Below are 22,634 nucleotides of genomic sequence, written 5' to 3' on the forward strand. Positions count from 1 at the left end.
TTTTTTTCATAATTTTTTCTGTTTTCTATATATTTATTTATTTGGTTGCAAGCCTCCATTCATGTTTGCACAATTATGTTTATGAATTGTTATTCAGTCATACTGTGTTAATTATGGTTGACTAACATTATATATGAAATAGCTCTTGGTATGTGTATATCTGACTGCTGCATCCTTCGAGCAGTTTTTCATTTATTTTTTCATTTATTTTGTCCTCACTGTGTCCGTTCATGTCCTGCATCTGATTCTAACACAGTCTGCACTTGCCTCGGTGCTGTGATCAGATGTACGGCGTCTGTTGTCATGGTTCTATCCCAGCTGTGTCCGGATCACTGGTCACGTGACCCCACTCTCCAGTGTTTCCGGTTCCAGCACTATGGGTATGTTTACCTGCAGCGACGTCCTGTTAATCTGCTACACCGAGGCACAGCTGCTGCATTCTTCCGCTGTAGGAGTTGATTGGTTGAGGGAGACCATAAGGGGACGGCATCTGTACTTCCAACACCACCCCCAGACGAAGGCTTCCGGGCCGAAACGCGCGTCGGGGTGACGCCAGTGAGGGTGACCTGTTCCTAATGGGTATGAGCTCCGTTCCCAGCATGTGTTCACCTTCAGCAATATGAGTCTTGTAATCAGACTATCACCATGGGTAGAGTTTGTTTGCATCCATGGCTGCTAACACAGCCACAGCTTTGATTTTGTTATTGTGCCCTTTACCTATGTGGTTATGTGCGTATCTTGTATGCATAGTATGGACATTGTTTCCTTAGTCTGGCTCTTATTAGGGGCCCTGACATTGGTATACACGCTGTAATTCACATCTATTCTGATTCTACCTGTTGTGTAGAGAGTTATACTGAGCTATTCTGCTGTTGAATAGCACCTCTCTTTTCTGCTGTTAAAATAACAATTTTTGTTCTTTCATGCTGGCTATGTAATAGAATATGCACATCATATAAATGTAATACACCACTGATGTACCTTTGCATTTTTGTAGCTTAACAGTGTCGCCCATTACCCATATTTTCGGATTTTATATGATATATACGTGTGATCTGGTTGTCTTTTCTGCACTGTGGAAATTCATCTCTGTTTTTAATTCATGTAATATATTTTAATATGTATTTAATAAAGATATTTTGTTTCAAATATTTTGGTGTGTCAGACTCCGAAGTTTAGGTTTGTCATTTATTCAGCGGGTTCACCGTTATTACCATGCCTTATTCCCCATAAACTAATATATATTGGGTCATATTTGTGACTTGAATAAATGTATCCGGGGGATAACCTTTGTGGTGTTCTTCATATAGGTTTACTACCCCTTAACACATAGCGGATTTGTTACGGATATTCGGATCCGCAAAATATCTGCAGCGCTTTCGCAGCAAAACTTGCACGTCTTACATGTGGATTTTGCTGCGGATTTCACCCCTTCTACAATGAAAAGGGTGAAATCCACAGTGAACATCCAGAAAGAGTGCACATCCTGCAGATTTTAAAATTGGCAGTATGCCCTGATTTCCGCGCAGAAGACATTCAGCATTTTTTTTAAAAATCTTATCCACTTGCCTGCAACAATCATCCGCTGCAGATTTTCTAGCCGCAAATCCAGAAAGAAGAAATTAGAGGTGTGCAACCTGTGTAACTGCAAAGGTTGCATAAAACCGCCCACAGTAATGGGGGCCCTGTTGATGCCAATACAGAAGCTGCCGGCACCTTCACGCATCTTTACCAACTCTCTTACTTGGCGGCGGCAGCACATGCCTTCCTCTACACTTGCTGTATTTCCTCAGGAAAGGAGTGGGAAGATGATGCGGTAGAGGGTAAGGGGGAAATACTTTGCTGTTTTGGATAAAACTAAATCCTATGATGGAAGGGAGTGGGGGATGTTAAAATAATCCTGCAATTGTGTAATCTAAAATAAGGTCGTCCCTGCAGATTTACATCTCAGGAGCCTGTAGGCACAGCTGGTCTTGTGCCGTAGACTCCACCCATCAAGTAGAGCTAGCTCCTCCCTGTGTGTCCTCCTCTCACTCACACAGCATTGTGATCACATAATTAACACACACACACACACACATATATATATATATATATATATAGATATATATATATATATATATATATATATATATATAGATATATATACACACACACACACACACACACACACACACACACACACACACACACGTTATATATAATTTACATATAAATGTGCAATGTTAAAGGAGAATATACATATGAATACACCAAGTTGGCTTCTTTTTACCCCAGGGCCACCTACAGCCAATGCTTTTTGAGATCATCAGTAAATCCGGACCCTATTGTCACCAAGCTTCCTTAGTCTCCTGTATGGCCTATTTGCCAATTTATGCGCTGATATGCCCCCTCTCCTAATCTGCAGAATAGCCAGATTTGTTGTACCGGTCTCTAGGAAAGCTCTTTAACAACGCAGTGGGAGAGGTAATAAAAGCCATATTGGTTGTCCCCAAAAACAGGTCGAGAATAATTTAAGGATTATATTTTACTGGTAATGCTATGATCTTATTAGGAAATACTATAATAGGAAATATAATCAAGAATATTTTTTAATCACTCGCAAACAAGCATAGGTTTTGAAAATGGTGGGAAATATGACATGAAAGATATGACATGGATGTCCATTGACTAGTATCACATCTAAGTATCAGTGATCTATTAAATAAATTTACATACCTGTGGTTTTTTGTTTGCCGTTCTCACAAAATCTCCCAGCAGGTGCTGACGGAACATGCCTCCGCTTGTTAATTTTACTGCAGACATTGCAGCTTTTATACCTGTTACCTTGGAATCATTTACCTGAATAAGAAATAGGGCTCATTTAGGATATAGATTTTATTAAATAATGTGACCTATGTAATGTAATGTTTATTATAGGAGCAGTAAATGCAGAAAATCTCCTACTCTCAAACCCTCTATGGCTGTAAGGCAACTGGCTGCAGTAGGAGCCCTCCCGTATTTCTCTGTCTGCAATAGGAGATCAGGAACACTAAGTACTGCCTCCTTGACTAAGTCCTACCCTTCAGACATATATTACAAAATCAATTTTTTCTAGCAATAAAAAACTGACCATATAATTATGTATTATTAAATAATATAATAAAAACATTTAAATTTTAGTGTTTCAATGAATTACAATGAGACCCTTTGGACAGACCACCAATGTTACTAAACTGCCGACTGTAGTTTCACATCTCCACTTTCTACTATTTAGATACTTGGATTAACTACTGAATAAGATGCTCATAGCGCTCACGCCAGTCTGTAGAAACCAAAGTATTGGCTGCAGATCAGTCCTAGTTCACCTCTGTCTTCTACATATTTGAGTCGCTAATGACAAAGGTATTAATGCAATAAGTATCTACATATTTGATATAGTTAAATATTGATAGGGAACACCATAGCATTTTTTTTTAGTATTATTATTACGGTCTGGTTTATCTTAGCATCCGCAGCACTAAAGATGGGGACCCTCACAAATACAGATGTAGCAGAGCTGTATTTGTCATTTATCTGTATATGGCTGTGATCTTCCTTTGCTATATATATATATATATATATATATATATATATATATATATATAGCTGCATTACCCTGAACCCAGAGGTTCTACTGAATCAAAAATTAGATCACTAATGTAAAGCCATCCTTACTCTCAAAATCATATGACAGTGCAGAAGGTATAAAAGCAGGTATCACAACATGAAGTGTTATGCCACATGATAACCTCAGTTCTTTTACATCTGACAATCCCAGCTCTGCTTAATCTGCTAGTTATGTGCGTACATGAGAAATAACATTATATGACTTGTTTATGGCATTTTGTTTCGCAGTTTTCACCTCTGCAGGCGCTATCTCTAATTATCAGTTTTCTCTGAGCTAGTGGGCGGAGCCTAATGGCTATCATGTCTTCTATACATTGCAAACATAGAAGAGGAGGATCCTGCTCTCCTATCTCTATCTATCACATATATAGAAGCTGCAGCAACATAGAGGAGATTATACAGCAGTAATGAGCAGTGTAAGGCTGGGTTCACACGACCTATTTTCAGGCGTAAACGAGGCGTATTATGCCTCGATTTACACCTGAAAATACGGCTCCAATACGTCGGCAAACATCTGCCCATTCATTTGAATGGGTTTGCCGACGTACTGTGCCGACGACCTGTAATTTACGCGTCGTCGTTTGACAGCTGTCAAACGACGCCGCGTAAAATGACTGCCTCGTCAAAGAAGTGCAGGACACTTATATACATTATATGCAGGACACTTCTTTGGACGTAATTTGAGCTGTTTTTCATTGAATTCAATGAAGAACAGCTCTAAATTACGGCTGTCAATGACGCCTCGCAAAATGCGAGTATGAGCTATTACGTAACGGAGCTGAAAACAGCTCCGTAATTTCAGACGTAATGGTCGATATCGTGTGCACATACCCTAACTGTGAATCCAGCCTGGGGTGAGATATAAATCTTACAAGAAGCTGCTGCAGCGTCTGTGTATCTCTCACTCTGCTCCCTCCTCCCCCTCCCAACTCAATAAACTTCTATGAGTAACTGTAACTTGATCTTTCGATGAGCTGAGATCCTGTCTTGTCTTGAGGAAATGGAAAAAGCAGTAAATTGGGGAAGAGGAGCCTGATGAGTGTAGAAAGAGGCATTTTTCTCTAATAAAATATACTACAAAGTTTCTTATATTTGCTTGTGCAACGTCTGTTAAAAAGTTACTGATAATTTAAAGGGCTTGTCTGGTTTAGATAAAACATTTTTCAAATAGCCTGTTAGGTAATTCTAAGTTAATAGAGGGGGGTCCCCTCTTCATTATCAATAGTAGAGAGTGGCTACAAAGAGGGTTTCTCGCTCTGGATGACCCAGCACATCCATGAACAGTCCATTGATTTTAATAAGAACTGCGTAATGCTTTGTTTCACCTGCAGTGGCGCTGCAAATGTATGGCATACTTTCTGACATATTCACCTTAATATTACAGTTTATCATTGAGGAACCTTCTAATCAGAAGGGATTATCCAAAGCAGATAAAACAAAATAAAAGCAGATCTAAGGCCCATGAAATAGAAACATGAGCTCCGTTGTTTCAAATAATATGAATAAATATAAAACGTCTACCTGTAACAGCGGCTGGTATCCTGTAGCTGTTAGGAACTTTATTTGCCATGTGTATCCTCTGCAGTTTCCATTTCTTGACATTATGGAAACCTGACCTATCTCTGGAATGGTCTCTAATGCATATTTCAGATCAACTTCTGAGATGTCTACATTGAGATCTGTAGAATACACAAAGGAAGGGGATTATTTACCCCAAATGCAATATTTTTCACTTTAACGTAGTGAAGAAAGGTCCAACTAGATTGAGATGTGATCATACCACTTAGTTCTTTTCCATAAGCTTGAATGCTGAATATTCCTCCAATGGGAGGGGATGCTGCCTGGGTTTGATTTATCTGGATTAATGCATTTTGTGTCCCCGATGATATATTATAGATTGCTGAGTTTGAGCTGTAGAAAATATTCTATAAAAAAAATAGAAAAATAGTAATATTAGGTCAAAGGGGTTTTGCCACAGTAAGTAATGATAAGGCATCAGTAGCCAGTCAGAGACATTGATGGTATATATATATAATCCATATGCATCTTTGCTTTCTGTCACCGTACGGTCTCATGCACACGGTAGAGCTGTGTACATGTGGGCTGTACAGTGGCATGCAGAGTCTCTGCAGCTCTATACTACTACTCCGTGTTCCCCCGCACATCACTGCATGGCACAAATTCTGTGCCGATTAACTTTATTAAATATATTTATATAAGGTTTGGAGTTCTGTTATTCTGTTAGGCCCTGTTCACAGAGCGTCTATTTGATGCGTATTTCAGCGAGTTTCACGCGTCAAAAAGCACTTGATTTAGGCCCAGTTCACACAGACTTTTTTGGCGCTAATTTTGACGCGTGTAGAAATCAGCGCCAAAAAATGGCCGAAACTGCCTCCCATTAATTTCAGCCTCCCTCAAATATTGGCTGACTATGCACTTTTCTGTAGGTTTTTATATAATATCCCTTGCGCTACTCACTGACTATACAGCAAATCTACACATCACATTTACCTACCTCTGCAAATCCAGCAGCAAAAAGTGGAAGATTGTTTCCACAATTATATGGGGTGATAGTAATGGTATACTGGTATTTAGATACTGATACTGATTTAGTCACAGCGACATCATGTATTTGGACTCCATTTTGTGATAAAACCGCTCTCCGCCTATTAACTGCAATATATGAAATGAGATGGAAATTGTCATAACTGGAGAGTAGAAAATTGTCCCATAATTGACATGTTTATTGGTAACTTTACAAGGGTAGTGCAGATTGGACAACGTCATCCTACAATTGAGGTCCCCGAGCTTGTCACTTTAGGGTTTGGGCAGCAAAGTGAATCGGGGAAGCGGCCGGCAAGTCTTAATTTTGTTGCAGGCAAAATAATACACTATATGGTGCTAACTGAAATCAATCTGTGCAATGCAAAGACAAGTTGGATCCTATAGAGGGAAAGCAGCTCTTTGTAGTGGTTCTTTGACCTGGTTAATAGAGGTGGGATATTACAGCCATTTATATGGATTGGAGTTGTTTGAAGTGGACAAACCCTTTAATGGCTGGATCACTTAGAAAATCATTAGATCTATGGTGATAATAGGGGAGGCCAGAATACCTCTCTATTAGTCAACTCTCGATGACTCAGCCTCTTCATATACTACATGGTCACCTATTCATTTGAATGGGCACCATGTAATACTATATTTCCCCAGCAGAGGCCGCTGCAATTTCCAGCTGTAATTTCAGCTGATCGACGGGATATTCAGAAGCCAGACCTGCTGTGATGTGCTGATGGCGGCTTTGTTTAAAAATGAAAAGAGTCTCATGTTAAGACAACCACGTAAGTTACGTATGTTAAATAAATGCCCCCTCTATAACTTTCATATGCCCTATGGCAACGTCATACGTTACACAATAAACACATATTTGGTGTCAGTATAGATGGGAGAATAAGGCCTCATGCACACGACCGTAGCCGTGTGCACGGCCGTGATTTTCGGGTCGGCCGGCTGCGGACTGTCAGCGGACTGTCAGCCGCAGGCCGCCCGCACATGCACATGGCCGCGGCCATTGTTTTCAATGAGCCCGGACCGCAGCTCCGGACCGTAATAAGACATGGCCGTACTTTCTGCGGTCCGGGCTCCCGGGCCGTGCACGGACCGCAAAAACTACGGTCGTGTGCACGGCCCCATAGAAAAGAATGGGGCCGCAATTCTCCCGTGGATTTTCGGGGGAATTGCGGACGCAAAAACACGGTCGTGTGCATGAGGCCTTAGGCTTCGTTCACATCTGCGTCGGGCTTCCGTTCATGGGTTCTGTCAGACCTTCCCATCAGGGGAACCCATGAACGGAAACCATAGATTTCCGTTTTCATTACCATTGATTTCAATGGTAATACTTCCGTTGCAAATGCTTTCTGTTTGTTTCCGTTCCGTAAGGTTTCCGTTTCTTTGGCAGAATCAATAGTATAGTCGACTACGCTATTGATTCCGTCAAAAAACAGAAACCTTACAGAACGGAGACAAACGGAAACCATTTGCAATGGAAGCATTACCATTGAAATCAATGGTAATGCAAACGTTTGCTATGGTTTCTGTTTGCTTTTCCGTTCATGGGTTCCCCTGATGGAAAGGTCTGACAGAACCCATGAAAGAAAGCCCGAGGCAGATGTGAACATTTTGGGGTAAATATTATTTATTTAACAAACTACCTTTAAAACATAAATAGGAAAACATTTATTTTATTCCTTTTTTAGACAATTTTTCCCTCAGTAAGACCTACAAAACTAACAGATATTAGCTCCAATTTTAAATAATAAGAAAGCCATATGTGTCTCGCAATTATTTTTTCGTTTAGAAATAAAATAAAAATAAACAAAAAATCACCTATAGAATGTAGCATTCCATAAGACAAAATGTTGCTCTGCTCATCAAGGCCCAAAACATGGAAAGGTTAAATAAATGATAATGATTTGTGTATCTGAAGACTGACACTCTTTTTTCGCTCTTAGTACAGTAATAATTTGATGTCGTCAGTGACTTACCGTTTACGTCATTTGTTGTTACGACCTGCCCAATGTACAAGACGTCCACATAATATTCTCGGCTTGATGATAAGTAGATATTTAAGACATTGAAATTTCTGCCCGTGTACTTGGTTTTAACAAGTTGCAACAAATCTATACAGGTATATGTCCAACTGAAAAATATAAGTCCAATTAGGACCAGAACTAAGGATACATAAACGTATTCACTTTCTATGATGACTTTCCCAAGACAACTGTAAAGAATTATTTGGAGCCACTTCAAACTTTCTATTAGGGAAATCCATTATCATCACTCTTCCCTAATATATACCGCTATCATAGCCATTATTCTGCCCCCATAAGTAATAGTGCCAGCACAGTGCCCCCTATAGGGCCGCCTTCATGTATTGACTCCGCCCACTGTTACTCCATTCTCCCATAGCTACAAGAGGAACTGCTGATTGGATGAATGCCTGTCAGCTAGGGCAGGCGTGTAATCTGCCAAGTAGGGTACCAATCCGTCCCTGCCTATAAAGATTGCCAGTTCAGAGTCACCATACACAACAGGGATAGCAGAGTGTAGCAGTATAATACGTGGTGGTCTAGGGTAGTAAATGGGTTATAGGGTACATCCCTGGTGGACTAGGGTAAGTGAAGTGTCATTGACACTTTGTTTTATTTATTTAGATAGGTCCAAAATTCTGTGCTGATTAATTTCATAAAATATCTTTGACTCTCTAACGACATGCCACGTACATTTAAGTGGCAGTCAACAAGGGGAAGTTTTGAGCGGGCTCACTGGCTACTCAGCGGGTGTTGGCATTGTAATACAGCCGATGCCTCACTGCAACTGGTGGAATCTATGATCACTTTTATTCTGCTCGTTTAACCCCTTAGATGCCTCAGTCAACAGCGACCGCGGCATCCTAGGCGTTAGAAATAGGGGCAGCCCACTCCCACAGCCCATTACCCCATGGCAGCCTGGGTGCGTAATGAAGGCCCCCAGGTCTGCTATCTTTGTAGATGCAGGATTTAATAGGAGCTTATTAAACCTGCACGATGAACTCTGTGAACAAAATACCGCAGCATGCAGCGCTATTTTGTTCCGGTAAATTACAGTAAATTGACAGCGTTGGTGTCCGTCATGTGACGGTTCCGCCACTTCCGTTTTTTTTGTTTTTCTTTTTCTATGGTGAAACATAAAAACGGAAATAATGATGCAGTATAACAATCTTGGTTTTATTTTTTCCAACAATGAACCAAAGAAGAAGAGATCATACCTGTTGCCCTGAGCAAAGTCATAGCTGAACTGATCGTATATGCTTTGGATGTTTCCAAGGCTCTTACTGTCTTCGTATTGAAAAGTGAGAGTAATTGCACTTGAAATATATCCTTTATAGGCAAAACAAAGCTGAAAACAACACAGAAACACAATCACATATACAAAAGAAAAGCGCACAAATATAACCGGATGTTCACCATTGCTGTTATAAGAATGTCCAGCTTTCACAAAATATTAATTTTTAAATACGACATTCTGTGCTGATTAAAACCTAAATAAATTTTTATAGCGGTCGGAATTCAGTTTTTTTCTCAAAGAGCTCCAAATCCTCTGCGTAAATGTTTGCTGTCTGAAGCCACTACTAGAGGGAGCTCAGGAGCTTACTGCATATTAATTTATTATTTAGTTCAATGTATTAACAGTCTGCAGTAAGCTCCTAAGCTCCCCCTAGTGGTGGCTGCAGGCAAACAGAATCTATAATTTAGCTTCATAGCTTTGCAGATGATTCGGAGCTCTGTATCAGAAAAATAGAGTTGGCCATACATATTAGGTAAATTTGGTAGATCGCGCCAATTTTAGCAGGATCTGTGGATAATCTAATAAGTATGGAGGCAGCTAGACTACTACTAATATCTGAAATCCAACCTGGCTGATACTAAGTTCCAATGCAAGTATCATTGTGCCGCGATGCATCAAGGTCACCAATTTCAGGACCATAAAAATTACTATTAGGGTCCATTTTCTACATATCGCCCCCTAATAAGATGTATACAAACTGTACCAGCTGAAACTTGGAAGGAACTGATTCTCCATGCCAAGATGTAGTTGGTAGGGAGACTTAAAGGCAATGCTCCCAACACCAACCAAACTAAATGCTAAATAAATCCAAAATACACATACCTTGCTATGTAAAGTTAGTGAGATATAACCATACGCTGACGAAGTTGATGTTTTCTGTTCATTATATTCATACAGCACTTGTGGATTCTTCAATGAATATCGTCCACAAAATGGTTCAGTCTCAAGTGTTACAGTGCCCCTGTAGTACGGCTATAGGGAGAATGAATAGTTAATGGGGGAGATGTATAAGAACTGGAGTACAAGTAAAGAAAGTCAATTGTTTGCATGAACAACGAGCAGAATGTGTGTTTACGTATGCAATGATGTAGCAGAGTTGAGTTTGTTTGCCATGATCACGATATCACAATATGTTAAAATGTACCTATAATTTCAGGAAACTTCATGACAAAGAGATCCTGAGAACATTTACGATCTCTATAACAAAGGGGCACAGGTGCTTCACTGAGGGCCATACCTTTAGGCTCTCGTCAGCAGCATTAAGCTGAAGGAGGAGAACGGAAGACGAGCCATTTACTGTCTATGGTCCATTTTCATCTCGTTGCGTGCAGCCGAGTGCTGCTGAGACGTGAGTCAAAGGTTGTAGTACTCACTGAAGCACTTGTGCTCCTTTGTTATGCCGATCGTTGGATTTTCAGGGTCTCCGGGGACATACTGCAACAAACAATGCATCCCCAAAGAGTTAGAGGTCAAGCTCATCTCTGCTACATCTGAATCGTACTTGTTAATGGGAAAGAGAAATTCTATTTCTAAAATGGATCATTTCATACCAGGTTGAAATCTGTTTCATAGTTCCTGAAATACTTGACCGATGAACTTTCCTTCTGTTTGTTGATCACATCCGGACACTGTGCACTTAGGATTTCCATTACAGCATTTTGCACCTAGAAGAAACAGATTTTAATATTATTATTTTAATAAGAATTTTAATGACGGAATATGCTTTTATTGCTGTTATTAACCTGAAATCGATTTTTTCTCTTTTTCCGCTCTCCTCCATGTATATATATATATATATATATATATATATATACACAGTGATGGAAATAAGTATTTGATCCCTTGCTGATTTTGTAAGTTTGCCCACTGTCAAAGACATGAACAGTCTAGAATTTTTAGGCTAGGTTAATTTTACCAGTGAGAGATAGATTATATTAAAAAAAAAACAGAAAATCACATAGTCAAAATTATATATATTTATTTGCATTGTGCACAGAGAAATAAGTATTTGATCCCTTTGGCAAACAGGACTTAATACTTGGTGGCAAAACCCTTGTTGGCAAGCACAGCAGTCAGACGTTTTTTGTAGTTGATGATGAGGTTTGCACACATGTTAGATGGAATTTTGGCCCACTCCTCTTTGCAGATCATCTGTAAATCATTAAGATTTCGAGGCTGTCGCTTGGCAACTCGGATCTTCAGCTCCCTCCATAAGTTTTTGATGGGATTAAGGTCTGGAGACTGGCCAGGCCACTCCATGACCTTAATGTGCTTCTTTTTGAGCCACTCCTTTGTTGCCTTGGCTGTATGTTTCGGGTCATTGTCGTGCTGGAAGACCCAGCCACGAGCCATTTTTAATGTCCTGGTGGAGGGAAGGAGGTTGTCACTCAAGATTTGACGGTACATGGCTCCATCCATTCTCCCATTGATGCGGTGAAGTAGTCCTGTGCCCTTAGCAGAGAAACACCCCCAAAACATAATGTTTCCACCTCCATACTTGACAGTGGGGACGGTGTTCTTTGGGTCATAGGCAAAATTTCTCTTCCTCCAAACACAGCGAGTTGAGTTAATGCCAAAGAGCTCAATTTTAGTCTCATCTGACCACAGCACCTTCTCCCAATCACTCTCAGAATCATCCAGATGTTCATTTGCAAACTTCAGATGGGCCTGTACATGGGCCTTCTTGAGCAGGGGGACCTTGCGGGCACTGCAGGATTTTAATCCATTACGGCGTAATGTGTTACCAATGGTTTTCTTGGTGACTGTGGTCCCAGCTGCCTTGAGATCGTTAACAAGTTCCCCCCGTGTAGTTTTCGGCTGAGCTCTCACCTTCCTCAGGATCAAGGATACCCCACGAGGTGAGATTTTGCATGGAGCCCCAGATCGATGTCGATTGACAGTCATTTTGTATGTCTTCCATTTTCTTACTATTGCACCAACAGTTGTCTCCTTCTCACCCAGCGTCTTACTTATGGTTTTGTAGCCCATTCCAGCCTTGTGCAGGTCTATGATCTTGTCCCTGACATCCTTAGAAAGCTCTTTGGTCTTGCCCATGTTGTAGAGGTTAGAGTCAGACTGATTAATTGAGTCTGTGGACAGGAGTCTTTTATACAGGTGACAATGTAAGACAGCTGTCTTTAATGCAGGCACCAAGTTGATTTGGAGCGTGTAACTGATCTGGAGGAGGCTGAACTCTTAATGGTTGGTAGGGGATCAAATACTTATTTCTCTGTGCACAATGCAAATAAATATATATAATTTTGACAATGTGATTTTCTGTTTTTTATTTATATATATATAATCTATCTCTCACTGGTAAAATTAACCTAGCCTAAAAATTGTAGACTGTTCATGTCTTTGACAGGGGGCAAACTTACAAAATCAGCAAGGGATCAAATACTTATTTCCTTCACTGTATATATATATATATTTATATATATATATATACACACACACACACACACACACACACACAGAGTTTGTGTATTCCCTAACAACTGCTAATATGAACAGATAGCCCTAGGGTCCTTTAAGGGACCCTGGCAGTCTCTGCATTGTATGATGTGATCATTGGTTTTTGATCTCCGCCGTTAGAGTGGGGCTGCGGCTGTGTATTACAGTTGTAGCCCAGCTCTTGATCACGCGGTCACATTGGTAATTCCTGTGCGATCAGAATGTATATGCTCCTCATCATGCAACCAAAGGGCAATATCCTTCTTAGACATATATGGCATATCCACCGGATAGATGTGGGTTCCAGCTCTGGGACCCGCACCTTTCTCCATAACAGGGGTCACATAATCCTTGTGCCGCCTACTAGCAGCTGTTACCGATTGATGACTATTCTGAGAACATCACCAAAGTCAAAACCTTCTTGAAAGAATTAAAGGGGTTATGTGGAGACCAAAAATGATTAGCAATGTACTCCTTGCAGTATGTGAGTACACTCGCTAATATACATTCTGGTCCCCCGTCACGCTGATTCTGAGATATTCATAGATTTTAATAGCGCTGCTGGGGGACTGGAATTCTGGTTGCACATTTTTCTTTGATCACGATACGACTCTTTGTCATGTGACTGGCCCCGCTGTACTCTATGTACAAGCAATAGCAGGTCTGGATAAGAGGGACATTCATCCTATCTTTTAGGAAGAGACCGGTTTGTGATCATTATGACCCAGGTTGATAACGGAAGTTTATAGCTCCATCAGCATTGTAGTTTCTCAATACATCTGTTAACCCAATATCCTCAATTATCAGGGAGGGTACAATGGGACCTAATACCAGGGTCCTTATTATCAGTAAACCTATCCAAGAGTTTATCAGATGTCATTACCAAGTTGCGACGAGCCACCGAGAATGGAATAGATTTTTGTATTAGTGTGAATTACATAAAAGGGTTTATACTGCATGAAAGACAATCATCTGGGGTGTAGCTATAGGTGGTGCAGACATAGCAGCTGAATCCGGGCCCTAGTGTCTGAGGGAGCCCAAAGGCACCTTTTGCCACCAGTATTATAAAAGGCACTTATCGATCTTATATTGATGGCCTATACTAAACGAAGGACATCAATATAAAATGCCCGGAGAACCCCTTTATAGTGAAATAATCTGCAGGACAGATCAAAATTACAAACATGCATAAAAAAGGGCATCCGAGAACGAGAAGGCATGCCTCCCATGTGTCCTGGTTCCAAAAGGACAGTCCCATATTTTGGCCTCTGTTCCAGTGTCCCGTCCACTATCCTGCAGATTCCTGAAGATCCCAACTAAGTCTACTACTATCAGCACTTACAACATAGCATTACACCTATATAAGTATTGAATAAAGACTACTGCATCAACTTCTAATGTCAAACTATAATCTAGCGCTGAACCTGAAGACCAGTATCCCTCTCTTAGGGCTCATTCACACTGACCCATTCATTTTTATGGGGCTATGTACACTTCCGTTTTTTTTCACATCCATGTGTCAGTTCCGCAAATTATAGAACAGGTACTATTCCTCTGTCCTTTTTTGCGGACCAGTGTCTCCCATTCTATTCAAAGGTATGTAAAAAAAAAAGGACTGTACACGGAAGCCATCAGCGTGCGGTCCATGTTTTGCGGATCAGTGTTTTGTGGCCGTATAAAGGGGTCAAAGACAATGAAGGCCGATCCGGTTTCTGACATTCCAGGCAAAATTGCCAAGTTGGGTGATGATGCGAGGGTGTCAGTCTCAGAAATGGCAGCCCTAGTGGATACTGATCTCCCTAACAGCCAGGAGAACAGCCCAGCTAGTAGTCGGCGGGATGGTAATGCAGGTAAGCCAAGACAATTGATAGTCGTAGGGGATTCTATAATCAGGAAGACGGATAGAATTATTTGTCACCAAGACCACCTCAACCGAATGGTTTGCTGTCTCCCTGGTGCCAGGGTTCGGCATGTGGTGGAACGGGTGGACAAATTGCTGGGAGGGGCTGGTGATGATCCAGCTGTCGTGGTCCATGTCGGTACCAACGACAGAATAAATGGTAGGTGGAGGAGCCTCAAGAATAATTTTAAAGAACTAGGCTACAAGCTGAAGGGAAGGACCTCCAAGGTTGTATTCTCAGGAATACTGCCTGTGCCATGCGCATCACAGGAAAGACAGCGGGAGCTTAGGGAGTTAAATGCATGGCTGAAGTCTTGGTGTAGAGGAGAAGGATTTGGGTTCCTAGAGCACTGGGCTGACTTTTCATTGGGGTACAAACTGTATTCTGCAGATGATTTGCACCTAAATGGAAGGGGGTCCGCTGTGCTGGGGGAGAGAATTCTAGCTGGGGTGGCGGAGTATTTAAACTAGGGCTGAGGAGGGAGGTCAATGTAGAAAAAAAAGGGGTAGCCAGGTTAGAGAGGGGTCAGACTATATTGGTGGGGGGAGAAACAGAATGTGGGGAGAGGACTAGACAACAAGATAAGGAGATCCTTTCGTTACAAAACATCAGTGTAAATAAAAAGGACCGATTAATGTCAAATCACATTTCTGATAATAAAAGTGAAAAACTGACAGGCAAGTTAAAGTGTATGTTCACAAATGCCAGAAGTCTAGCAAGCAAAATGGGGGAGCTGGAGGCCTTGTTACTGGAAGAAAATATAGATATAGTTGGTGTTGCTGAAACATGGCTGGACTCTTCACATGACTGGGCTGTAAATCTACAGGGTTTTACACTTTTTCGGAAAGACAGGACAAATAGGAAAGGTGGTGGTGTATGTCTGTATGTGAGAAGTGATATGAAGGCGAGTGTGAAAGAGACAATAGTGGGTGAAGACTGTGAGGAGGTTGAAACCTTGTGGGTGGAACTAGAAAGGGAGGTAAACACTGAAAAAATTACTTTTGGTGTAATCTATAGACCCCCCAATATAACTGAGGAGATGGAGGGTCAGATATATAAACAGATGGAGCGGGCTGCACAGGCGGGTACTGTAGTGATAATGGGAGATTTTAATTTCCGGGATATTAATTGGTGTCATGGTTCGGCTTCAACTGCAAAGGGGAGACATTTCCTCAACCTGTTGCAGGAAAATTTTATGGGCCAGTTTGTGGAAGACCCGACTAGAGGTGAAGCTCTGTTGGATCTGGTCATTTCTAATAATGCAGAGCTTGTTGGGAATGTCAATGTTCGTGAAAACCTCGGTAACAGTGATCACAATATAGTTACATTTTACCTATACTGTAAAAAACAAACGCAGGCTGGGAGGGCAAAAACATTTAATTTTAAGAAAGCCAATTTCCCCAGGATGAGGGCTGCAATTCAGGATATAGACTGGGAAGAACTAATGTCAAATAATGGAACAAATGATAAATGGGAGATTTTCAAATCTACTTTGAGTTATTATAGTGCAAAATGTATTCCTATAGGTAACAAGTATAAACGACTCAAATTAAACCCCACATGGCTTACACCTTCTGTGAAAGGGGCAATACATGACAAAAAAAGGGCATTTAAAAAATACAAATCTGAGGGTACAGCTGTAGCCTTTGTAAAATATAAAGAGCTTAATAAAATCTGTAAAAATGTAATAAAATTAGCAAAAATACAAAATGAAAGGCAGGTGGCCAAGGATAGTAAAACAAATCCCAAAAAATTCTTCAAGCATATAAATGCAAAAAAGCCAAGGTCTGAACATGTAGGACCCCTAGATAATGGTAATGGGGAGTTGATCACAGGGGATCAAGAGAAGGCAGAGTTACTAAATGGGTTCTTTAGCTCTGTATATACAACTGAAGAAAGAGCAGCTGATGTAGCCGGTGCCAGTGCTGTTAATATATCAGTTGATATACTGAATTGGATGAATGTAGAGATGGTCCAAGCTAAATTAAATAAAATAAATGTGCACAAGGCCCCGGGACCAGATGGTTTACACCCTAGAATTCTTAAAGAGCTTAGTTCAGTTATTTCTGTCCCCCTTTTCATAATTTTCAGAGAATCTCTAGTGACTGGTATAGTGCCAAGGGACTGGCGCAGGGCAAATGTGGTGCCTATTTTCAAAAAGGGCTCTAGGTCTTCCCCGGGTAATTATAGACCAGTAAGCTTAACATCCATCGTGGGGAAAATGTTTGAGGGGCTATTGAGGGACTATATACAGGATTATGTGACAATAAATAGCATTATAAGTGACAGCCAGCACGGTTTTACTAAGGACAGAAGTTGTCAAACTAACCTAATCTGTTTTTATGAAGAGGTGAGCAGAAGTCTAGACAGAGGGGCCGCTGTGGATTTAGTGTTTTTGGACTTTGCAAAGGCATTTGACACTGTCCCCCATAGACGCCTAATGGGTAAATTAAGGACTATAGGTTTAGAAAATATAGTTTGTAATTGGATTGAGAATTGGCTCAAGGACCGTATCCAGAGAGTTGTGGTCAATGATTCCTTCTCTGAATGGTCACCGGTTATAAGTGGTGTACCCCAGGGTTCAGTGCTGGGACCACTATTATTCAACTTATTTATTAATGATATAGAGGATGGGATTAATAGCACTATTTCTATTTTTGCAGATGACACCAAGCTATGTAATATAGTTCAGTCTATGGAAGATGTTCATGAATTGCAGGCAGATTTAAACAAACTAAGTGTTTGGGCGTCCACTTGGCAGATGAAGTTTAATGTAGATAAATGTAAAGTTATGCATCTGGGTACCAACAACCTGCATGCATCATATGTCCTAGGGGGCGCTACACTGGCGGATTCACTTGTTGAGAAGGATCTGGGTGTACTTGTAAATCATAAACTCAATAACAGCATGCAGTGTCAATCAGCTGCTTCAAAGGCCAGCAGGATATTGTTGTGTATTAAAAGAGGCATGGACTCGCGGGACAGGGATGTAATATTACCACTTTACAAAGCATTAGTGAGGCCTCATCTAGAATATGCAGTTCAGTTCTGGGCTCCAGTTCATAGAAAGGATGCCCTGGAGTTGGAAAAAATACAAAGAAGAGCAACGAAGCTAATAAGGGGCATGGAGAATTTAAGTTATGAGGAAAGATTGAAATAATTAAACCTATTTAGCCTTGAAAAAAGAAGACTAAGGGGGGACATGATTAACTTATATAAATATATTAATGGCACATACAAAAAATATGGTGAAATCCTGTTCCTTGTAAAACCCCCTCAAAAAACAAGGGGGCACTCCCTCCGTCTGGAGAAAAAAAGGTTCAAGCTGCAGAGGCGACAAGGCTTCTTTACAGTAAGAACGGTGAATTTATGGAATAGCCACCGCAGGAGCTGGTCACAGCAGGGACAGTAGATGGCTTTAAAAAAGGGTTAGATAATTTCCTAGAACAAAAAAATATTAGCTCCTATGTGTAGAAATTTTTCCTTCCCTTTTCCCTTCCCTTGGTTGAACTTGATGGACATGTGTCTTTTTTCAGCCGTACTAACTATGTAACTATGTAATACTATGTAACTATGTAACTATGTAACTATGTAACTATATGTAACTATATAAAAGGTCATGGATGTGTGCCTGAGTCCTTATACGGCTGCCCACAGGCATGGACCTGTGTTCTGTGCCTATGCATGGACCTCGCAGTATAAACTATAGTAACATTATGCATCTACTATGAGAACTGCAGCACATTACAGAGGCATACAAGTGAATATGCTGTAGAGTGATCAGTGGTAAAGACCGTGGACTGTGTCCGATAACTACTACTGACCTCTGCAGAAGACGCGTTTGCTGCCACAGCGGGAGAGTAAATATTATCCCACACTAAAGTGAAGGTCTCCATGTTAGGAACGCCTTTAGATGTCTCTTCAATATTCACTGTGATGTTGCTTTCACCCAGAATTTCGTAGGAAAGAAGTTGAAAATCACCTAAAATGATCATTAATACCATTATTACATAGTATATAATGCAATAATGACATCATAAAGTTATACCTACTGTCCCTTATGTATGAAAATTCAGAAGAAACATGGCTTTCTTGTTCATTGGACAAAGCAAATTGGATAGCATCGGCGGATCTTCCTACTAGGGAAACCCTCTTCTGGGAAGTTCAGTGGAAAAAAATTTGTTAAAAAAAGAACACCTGTGGCCAGTAGAGGGAGCTCACTGCATACTGATTGATTTTTTTAGCAGTATAAATCCCTGTGCAGTGAGCACCCTCTAGTGGTGGCTGCAGGCAGGCATAAAATTAGCTTTCAACCAGATTGTTGTCTGAAGGGAAGCAGGAGATTTGGAGTTCTGTATCAGAAAAACAGAGCTCCGACCACTATAAGAATTTACTAAACCCTTAAAAAAAAGACCATGTAAAAGAGTATGATGTAGTAGCTTGTTTTAGAATTTGTGCCGATTTTATTCACCTCTTTGTGAATTGAACGTCACATTATAGACATTTACTGTACTGGAGGATTCCTGTTGAACGTTGACTGTATCTGGCTGTATGGACCATAGTTTATTTAATGCTGCTTGAATTTCAGAAGCAGTCGCATCAGCTGATAGTAGATCTAGAAAATAAAATGGATAATACATAATTTATAGGTATGAAAAGGCTTTGAGCAACATTGACACAGTTTGTATGCATGAGAGAGAGAGCGAGAGAGAGAGAGATATGAGAGAGAGAGAAGAGAGAGAGATATGAGAGAAGAGAGAAGAGAGAAGAGAGAGGAGAGGAGAGAGGAGAGAGGAGAGAAGAGAGAAGAGAGAAGAAGATAGATAGATAGATAGATAGATAGATAGATAGATAGATAGATAGATAGATAGATAGATAGATAGATAGATAGATAGATAGATAGATAGATAGATAGATAGATAGATAGATAGATAGATTTGATAAAACTATACCTGTTTCTTCATTGTTAAGGATCAGTTTGTAATACATGGTGGGACATGGAGAATCACAGTATTTGGTAACAGTAATTGTCTGAACTTCATCTATTGCTTGTTGAGTTGTGTTCCAGTCCTGCACAGTTATAACCTTATACCAAAATAGAAAAATGTCAGTGTGACCAACACGAGTTCAGTAAAAACGTATTTATTATATGATGCCGAATACAAGAGGAGACGACTTCTACAATACAGGAGGCGTTATATACCACACACCTGCTCTTCTAGAACGGCAGCACTCTGTGACTGTATGGCCTGTATTTCATTCACTGCGTCAGGTGTTTGCTGTTCTGTGTAGGAACTCTGCCGTTTGTAAACGCCAACATCAAGTGCCGACTGTCCATAGACATTTTGGATATACGCTTCAAAGTAACACCTGTAAGAAAAACCAGAGTGCCAAAAAGGTCATTTCACTTCCATTAAACAGGCCTCTCAGTTATGTAGTCTACATTGTAGCGTCTCTATTGATATCTGTTATAATCCCCTGAGGGTCTGTCGGCATTCCGGACCCAACTGTTTTATAAATACTCGTATTGTCCGTGAAATAACAATTCTGGAGCATCTTTTCTTATAAGTCTGCCAAATACCATTCCTCTGTTATTTCTCCTGGAAATATATGAATACATTGACAGCTGGATGTTACTATCCCTTTGCCTAAAGGGTATGTCCCTACACCGTCTGAGACATTCAGCACTGATTGGTTAGTATCAGACTGTGTAGGAACACCTTATTTTGAGTAGAATTGTAATGTCCAGTTGTCAATTTATTCATACATTTCTAGGAGGAATAACAGAGGAATGGCACAATGCAGAGTTCTAAGAAAATATCCTTAGAGTATAAGTGTTGCTTTGCCATGATAAACTTTATTTGAACTGACTGAAGAACAAAATGTGTGTCAATGTTAAAGGTGCTAAATGTCTAAGATGAGAATAACCCTTTAGTTCTTTGCTACTGTAGAGAGCAGGGTATCCCAGTCAGGGCACACTATATATTAGCGAATGGCTGGTGGCAAATATTGACGTCCCTGTTGGCCAAGAGGGAATATATATATATATATATATATATATATATATATACTGCCTGCCTGTCTATTTTCTACAGCATCCAGGCATAGAGTGAATGGAAAGGTGACTATACAAGAGGTGGATATACAATGCATGTTGAAGATAGGAGAACTGACACACCCTGCTAGAGAGCATGGTGTGTCAGTTCGTACAAGTACGTACCAGGTGTTGAATTAACCATCACTCCAATATTTGGTAGGTGGCAGAAGTATTTTGGAGATGGTAAATGAATTGGACTCAGAATGCAAGGACCAAGTGGTAAGATATAGCTTTAATGGGTTATCTAGTATTAGAAAAACATGGATGCTTTCTTCCAGATACAGTGCCACATATGTTCACTGGTTGTGTGTGGTATTGCAGCTCAGACCTATTCACTTCAATGGAGCTGAGCTGCAATACCAGAAACAACCTATGGACATATGTGGCACTGTTTTAAGAAGAAAGCAGTCATGTTTTTCTTATTCTGTACAACCCCTTCAATGGGTATGTCCGACTTTGAGTACCATTTTATAGTTTACATATAGAATAAATCTACATAAAAAGCTGAGTCATATTCTAAATACGTAAAATTACTTATCTCAGACAGCCTGTATTATAGTCCAGAGCTGCATTCATAATTCTGCTAGTCACTATTGGAAACAGTCGACATACTTGTCAGATACATTACTAACAGCCTAGCTAAACTGCTATACTGCAGTGGGACAGTTAGGGTATGTTCACACGCTAGCTGGCTTTTACGGTTGAACTGACAGCCTGTTTTCAGAAGAAAACAGCTGCGTCGTTTCAGCCGTAAATGCTCCTCCTCGTAATATATGAGGCGTCTATGACGCTCGTATATCTTGAGCTGCTCTTCATTGAGTTCAATGAAGAACGGCTCAAATTACGTTGCAAAGAAGTGCCCTGCACTTCTTTGCCGAGGCAGTCAATTTATGCGTCGTCGTTTGACAGCTGTCAAACGACGACGCGTAAATTACAGGTCGTCTGCACAGTACGTCGGCAAACCCATTCAAATGAATGGGCAGATGTTTGCCGACGTATTGTAGCCCTATTTTCAGACGTAAAACGAGGCATAATACGCCTCGTTTACGTCTGAAAATAGGTCGTGTGAACCCAGCCTTAGTTTTTTTCTATTGTACAGTGCTTGTGGGAAAAAGTAGATTTCCCAGAATTCAAATCACCAAAGTAAGCTGAGCAGATGTTGACCTAGGCCCGCAAGAATGTGAATAAAATGTCATAGTAAAACTGAAGTTGAGTAAAATCACATCATCAATATAAATATAATTAATATAATCCTATAGTCTGACTTACGGTTTGTCCTTCTGGAGGTAAAAAGTCTTTGACTTCTGATATGTATATGAAAAGTAAGAAGTTGAGTAGTAGCCGTAGGCAATCCTGGCCTGTTATAGGGAAATAGATGAAAATAAAAGAAAACTTAGAACCCAAACAAGTGACAAGTAAGGCTCTGTTCACATCTGCCTTGTTTTCCATTCCATTGGGGGCTATGTTGTTTTTGACAGCAAGAAGGGTGTGGTCTACAGCCAAAACCCATGTGGAAACCTGATGGGCCTAATTATAATGTAGGTCAATGGGATTTGTCAGGAATGATTAGGATCCGTTTGAAAATGGATCCATCATACCAGTCATAGTTTGGTTAAGAACAGAAGCCATGATACTACTGTGAACAAAGAGTT

At 40.4% G+C, this 22,634-nt stretch overlaps 1 protein-coding gene across 1 annotated transcript in view; it reads right to left on the reverse strand.

Annotated features, from left to right (window-relative positions):
* PKHD1L1 (PKHD1 like 1) overlaps window positions 1-22,634 on the reverse strand; it is a 134,504-nt gene that overhangs the window by 94,093 nt on the left and 17,777 nt on the right. Inside the window, exons 5-17 of the mRNA XM_075825819.1 lie at window positions 22,252-22,340; window positions 20,096-20,255; window positions 19,838-19,970; window positions 19,357-19,500; window positions 18,710-18,867; window positions 11,082-11,195; window positions 10,354-10,503; window positions 9,452-9,582; window positions 8,190-8,344; window positions 6,164-6,321; window positions 5,429-5,573; window positions 5,170-5,327; window positions 2,719-2,841 (exon numbers count right to left, since the gene is read on the reverse strand). Coding sequence (XP_075681934.1) covers window positions 2,719-2,841; window positions 5,170-5,327; window positions 5,429-5,573; window positions 6,164-6,321; window positions 8,190-8,344; window positions 9,452-9,582; window positions 10,354-10,503; window positions 11,082-11,195; window positions 18,710-18,867; window positions 19,357-19,500; window positions 19,838-19,970; window positions 20,096-20,255; window positions 22,252-22,340 — 1,818 coding nt within the window. The remainder of the gene's footprint in view (window positions 1-2,718; window positions 2,842-5,169; window positions 5,328-5,428; window positions 5,574-6,163; window positions 6,322-8,189; window positions 8,345-9,451; window positions 9,583-10,353; window positions 10,504-11,081; window positions 11,196-18,709; window positions 18,868-19,356; window positions 19,501-19,837; window positions 19,971-20,095; window positions 20,256-22,251; window positions 22,341-22,634) is intronic.

Source organism: Rhinoderma darwinii, chromosome 5, assembly GCF_050947455.1.
Source record: "Rhinoderma darwinii isolate aRhiDar2 chromosome 5, aRhiDar2.hap1, whole genome shotgun sequence".
Lineage (NCBI taxonomy): Eukaryota > Metazoa > Chordata > Amphibia > Anura > Rhinodermatidae > Rhinoderma > Rhinoderma darwinii.